The 5,769-nt window shown below is 46.7% G+C and overlaps 1 protein-coding gene across 2 annotated transcripts in view; it reads left to right on the top strand.

The window, feature by feature from the left end:
* Nucleotides 1-5,769, top strand: part of Phactr1 (phosphatase and actin regulator 1) — a 278,883-nt gene that overhangs the window by 260,107 nt on the left and 13,007 nt on the right. For both annotated transcript variants that reach the window (XM_028763224.1, XM_028763223.1), the window contains exon 9: nt 2,220-2,275. In XM_028763224.1, coding sequence (XP_028619057.1) covers nt 2,220-2,275 — 56 coding nt within the window. The remainder of the gene's footprint in view (nt 1-2,219; nt 2,276-5,769) is intronic.

Below are 5,769 nucleotides of genomic sequence, written 5' to 3'. Positions count from 1 at the left end.
AAGGGAAGGGAAGGGAAGGGAAGGGAAGGGAAGGGAAGGAAGGGAAGAGAGAAATGCAATGAGTGAAAAGAGAGAAAAAGGAATGTTTCTCCAAGGGCTATATATACAGTCCTGTGGGTTTCCAAAAAGGATATCATTTACAGCCAGTTAAAAGATTAAGCATAGTTAATGTCTATAAGCAGTTCTTTTGTTACATTTTATTTATTTTGGTGCATGTATTTGAGTAGCTTTCTAGAATGGCTTACATATCTCAGAAACACCATACCTATACTGACCACTTGATGATGAAAAGAAACATGGGATCTGGGAGCACAGCTATCTGGAGAGACGGGTCAGGAAGGGGTTAGACACTTCCTCCAGGAGTTCAGCAACCTGGAAACTCATCAGATCTCATTGCTCAGGTTTCTGTGAGCCTTGACCCTCCAACCACATGGGATTCCCAGGGGCCAGTCCCCTCCAGGGGCTGCCTAGGGCACCCACACTAGCTCATTTCCTTAGCATATAAAGTCAGATGTAATCTGAAGGGACTCATTTGGAATATCAGAAGTCCCAGAGGACTCAGGTACTCCGAGGTAGGAAAGAGGATCAAAAACCATATCTCTTTCAGAGTATGTTACAGAAATATTTTACAGAGCAAAAGAGACAGTAAATGTGAAAATGTTCTCACAAACTTTAGAACACTTCAAAATACAGTTTTCGATGGTTTCAAGGTGCCATTAGCTTCGCAATGACAAGACTCGAATTTGAAATAGTTATACTTGGAGGCTCCATGGACTTTCTAGTTTCACTCTTCAACCTGGATTATCAATCAGAGTCACCAAACAAGGATGTATTTACCTGGGAAGAGCAAAACACTACAGTGAGAACATGCATGTTAAGTTATGAGTATTCCAGGAAATCAAGGCAGGGGAAAGATCAAAGGCAAAAGTGAATGTTGCTTGATTGCTTTAAACAAATAAGCTTTAGCTAATATAAGAATAAACAGTAAGGCTGTCTGGACTAACACTGAATACACAGCTGGGCAGATGTCCTTACAAATATCTGTGGTACCTTTGTATGTGGCTGTGATTTTTGCAGTCTCCATAGAAGCCAGGAGTGTTTTAACTGGTTGAGACTTGTCGCTAGGGCATGGCCAAAGCGACTCCATCTTGATCCTCATGACTTCCTCACATCCCGATCTCTCTCTAGACTTCACGCTGTAAACATCTTGCCCACTACAGACCTCAGTTTCAGAAGTTTGGGGAGTGAGTCCGGCTGTTTGACTAAGAACGCGTGCCTTTCCAACCCATTGTGTCCCAGGCGAGGACTTCCAGGAGTCTAGAATTCCTTCCACTACACTCATCCCACTCATACCTTGTCAGTACCTAGTGGGCTACTACTAGCTGTAGTGTTCAGGGACTGTCAAAAGGTTGAAAAATACAAATGTCCCTTTCCCCACTGGTGCCCACTCCGTGTGGCATCTACCCTCCTGGGACTTTATGTAAGCATCCACATATGTGGTTCTCTCCTTGGAAGCCATTCCCCTTCTCTAGTGACTTCTGGCACTACTTGTCACCTGTGTCTGTCCCTGCTTCTCCACATGGCACCACCAGAATTTCCTGCCCCTGCTATGATGCTGCCTTCTCTATGACTTAATTATGCGCCCGGTAATAAGAGTCATTTCTGTGCCTGTTCATCTGGCGTTCCATGTCTAATAAGGCTCTGGTGGAGATGGGAGGAGACAGGAAGAAGAGTAGCCATTGTTCTCTGTAGACAGACACCCTCTCTTGCATGTCCTCCAGGCCAAGAGCCTCTGTGCTCTGGGTGTGCACAAAGGTAGCAAGAAGCCAGCGGTAGCCTGGAGGCAGAGAGGGAAAAGTGAGAGGCCACGCAGCCCTGCAGTCAATAGGCTACGAGGAAAGAAAGAGACTTCTGTGAAGAGGAAAGGCCTAGGCTAAGTTTCGGTCTCCTGGCCTGGGGGCACTGGAGGAACAGGGCTGGGGAGGGGCCTGCAAAGGGAGGGAGGGCAGCTCTGCGTGACCTGACGCAGGGTGCCCTTCCTGGGCCTTGAAATTGAGGAACCGAGGAGGCACTGGCAGGGAATCAGTGTCTCAGAACACAGAATGGACAGAGATCTCCAGCTGCTGACCCTGCCTGATGTATCTGCTAGGGCCGTGGAGATCACCGGCCCCAAAAGGATATGACATGGTCCAAAAACTTTTCTTGGATTTCTTTCGTAGGCGGCTGAGCCAGAGACCAACTGCAGAGGAACTGGAGCAGAGGAACATTCTGAAGCGTAAGTTGGTTAAGCCCAGGGTGACTGGACCCTCGGGGCAGCCTTTGTGGGTGTGTAGTGGCTCATCAGGTCTCTCCCAGGGTCCCTGGAAGCTCTGAAACCCTCTCCTGCAGGAGGCCTCATAGATACCAAGGATGAACCCTCTCCATAGCTGGGGGCGATCTATACCACTGGCTTCCCCCTTCTGGGTTAGGAACTCCCCAGCCAGAAGCCAGAGTCCACCCTGAGCTAAGAGAAAAGCTAATTATCAAACTGAGACACTTATCAGAAAAGGGTGATTTCTAAAGAGAACCAGAGTCATCTTTACACTCAAACGGGCTTTTAAACAGTGACTTGGCTTTGATGTCTAGTGTAAGAGAACTTTAAAAATAAGGACCAGAAACACGTGGCTGTGGCTGCTGGTGGTGGAACCCCTCAGTCCCCTGAGCACACAGCTTCACAGTGGGAGAAAGAAAGCATTGCTGAGCGAAGGTTCATCTGGTCCTCCTAAGACCGGCCTGACCTGTGGCAGGCTTACATGATGCTCTCATTCAGGGAAAGCTGGCTGTGCCGAGGCTGTGGACACGGGGAAAGCTGGCTCCTTGTTCAGCTCAGGACACCGAGTATATTTGAGTTTGTACCGAGAATCTACTTGGTACTAAAACAATTTAAAAATACAAAATAATGAAAGAAAGCAGGCTTCCGTGGACCCCGATAAGCCTCGGTTTAGCCATCGATGTTCGATTTTCATAGATCAAAACCACACCCACCAGACCCTTGCTGCCTAGCCACAGTTTTCTCATCACAACCAACACATAATGTTTACTTTAATTTCCTTAGCCCCTCCCCACAAAAGCCATTCTAATTTCTCTCCAGAAGAAAATTAGATATTAGGAAGTATCTTACAAATGTGTGTGTGTGTGCACGGGCGCACTTGCATGCAATCCTGTGAGACGTTGCTCTAGGTGACTGGATAAAATAGCCACTTAAATGATTTTGTTTCTGATTGCACTTTCTACCCCTCCTCCCAATGGTCGTGTGACCTGGCCAGCATTCGGTGATTTGCCGAGGCAGTATGTTTGCATCTTGTCTGGGAAGGCTGTGACAGGCTCTGCAGCCCCTGCTTGCCTCTTTATATCTTTTTCATCAACAGTTTCCGGAGGTTTAGAGCAATCCTTACAGAACAGCGAGGTGTCTGGGGCTCTGTGTGTCGAATTTTTTCTCCTGTATTAATTTAATTGATTGGGAGGGAGGGAGGGCGTATACCCATAGCACTCATGGGAAGTCAGAGGACAACTTACAGGAGTCATTCTCTCCCTCCACCAAGTGCGTCCCCAAGATCAAACGTGGGTTGTTAGGTTAAGTGGCAAGCACCTTTACCCACTGAATCATCTCACCATCCCTAATTTATTTAAAAACCCGTGAGTGTGAGTGCCCTTCAGAGTTTCTAAGTTTGCCTGAGCGTGGTGCCATATACCGGTAATCCCAGCTCTCAAAGACTGTGTGGAAAGCTGGCAGACTGTGAGTCCTAGTCAGCCTAGGCTATATAGCAAGACGCTGTCTCAAAGCAAAAGTTTCTCAATGTATTTTTTGCCTTAAGGTAACATACAACTTTGTCAGAGATTGCTACAGCTGAGGAAGTCTTTGGCCTTTGGGATGTTTCCTTTTTGCCCCATGCATTGTAAAGTTTCTATTGTTGATGAAAAGAGAAAAGGAGGGGAGGGAAATCAGAAATCAGATAATCCTGTTTCCTCCACACCCCCACTGTGTTGAGTGCTCCCTCCACCCCTCCCAGCTGTCCTGAGCTCAGACATCTGAGCGCTGAGCCTAGGCTGCACACTGCTAGCCCTGGCTTGGGTTTCTGTAAGTAGTTTCTCTCTGCAGCAGTGAGGCTTAGGGAGAGAGGAGTCCCCCAGCTCACATCTGGCTCCCACCTCTAGTTGGCCCAGATCCTAAAAGATCAAAGCCAGCCAGGCACTGTTGCTTGTTGGTTTGATGCTTTTGTTATATCGTTGATTCTTTGAATCTAACCAGCCCAGGGAAACTAACTGGAATTGGTGCCTTTGTTACTGTGTTTCATCAAATGTCTTTGCCTTTCCTGGTGTCAAATAGCTACAAATTCAGGCACTGCTTAACCAAATTAAAACAGATTGACCATCTCTCAGTTTCAAAACCTTTTAGAAATGCACCTGTTTTCTTTACATTCTGGCCCTTTATCTTTCCAGATTTGTTTTCTGGATTTATTATTTACTCTACTTGAGTTGGAGTTTGTTGGTCTTCTTCTTTGGGGGAGAGTTGTTTTGGTTTTGTCCTCTTGGTTGAGTTTTGATTTTCTGTCTGTCTCCTGTGTAGTCCAGGCTCAGCCTTAATCTTGGTATATATCCAAGGATGACTTTGAAATCCCATCCCCTGCTTCTGCCATCCCCGCAGGTGCCGGGATTGCATATGTCACCACACCCTGCATCTACTTAGTTCCTGTATAAGAAATGTCAAGAGGTATTTGCAAATATCCCCTTAATAATCAGTCCTAAAACTTATCTTCTGGGCTTTGAACTGGAAGAGGAGCTGGAAGAGACCGGGCTTAGCCTGCAGCCCCACCCTGCCCAGCCTCCTAAGCAAGCCCTCCCTTTGTTAAGTAGCCAATAGGGCCTCATGTGCATCTGAGCACATAATGAATTCTGGGAGTGGGCACCATGACGATGACATCACTGGACTTTCTTGGCCTCTTTTCTCAGTTGCCTAGTGGGATTACCTTGGTATCCTCTGCCTGAGAATTCATGACACTGGGTTTGTAAACAGCTTTGAGCTAATGATATGGACACCATAGGTGATAGTTTATGACCCGCCCTTCTGAGGGTCTAAGAACCTACTTAAGAGATGAAGGCTCCCACTCTGTGTCATCTCTGGCACAGAACACCCACCCCCATGGCTCGGAAGGGGCCAGTAGGTCAGGAGTGAGGTCAGACCCCGTAATGAGAAGGAGAAACAGCCTGAAGCAACTGGTGACAGCAGGAAAAACCAAAGGTCTGAACTATTTGACTGGTGAGCCGTGTCACATGTGACTGGTGGCTTCATTCCCTGGAGCTTTCATGACTTCATTTGGAAACCCAGAATGGTAGCCTATGCAGTCTCTAAGTTTCAACATGGGACCCAAGCTTCCTCTAGGATGAACTACAAGGCTACCTTTCTTCTATCCTTCCTCTCCACCTCACCCTACCCCGGTATAACTATAGCTTAGCTGCCTGGAGTCTGCCTCCAAATTAACTCTCGGATAGATTGATTCATGCTAAGATATTAATGACTGGCTGGTTTCCCAGATTTTAACACAGAGTAATTTACATTTTTTTCTTAAATGTCAGTCTTTGGGTTTCCTTTCATCTGGGTCTTGCTATCTGCCTCCCAATTTCTCGGTGATAGGTTATTTCATACTAAGATAGTAATGGCTATTATATGTTTAACTGAGATGTGTGTGTGTGTGTGTGTGTGTGTGTGTGTGTGTGTGTGTGTGTGTGTGT

Source organism: Grammomys surdaster, unplaced genomic scaffold (genome assembly GCF_004785775.1).
Source record: "Grammomys surdaster isolate TR1022 unplaced genomic scaffold, NIH_TR_1.0 137, whole genome shotgun sequence".
NCBI lineage: Eukaryota > Metazoa > Chordata > Mammalia > Rodentia > Muridae > Grammomys > Grammomys surdaster.
Note: the sequence above shows the minus strand (reverse complement) of the source record. Positions and strands in the feature narration are given on the sequence as shown.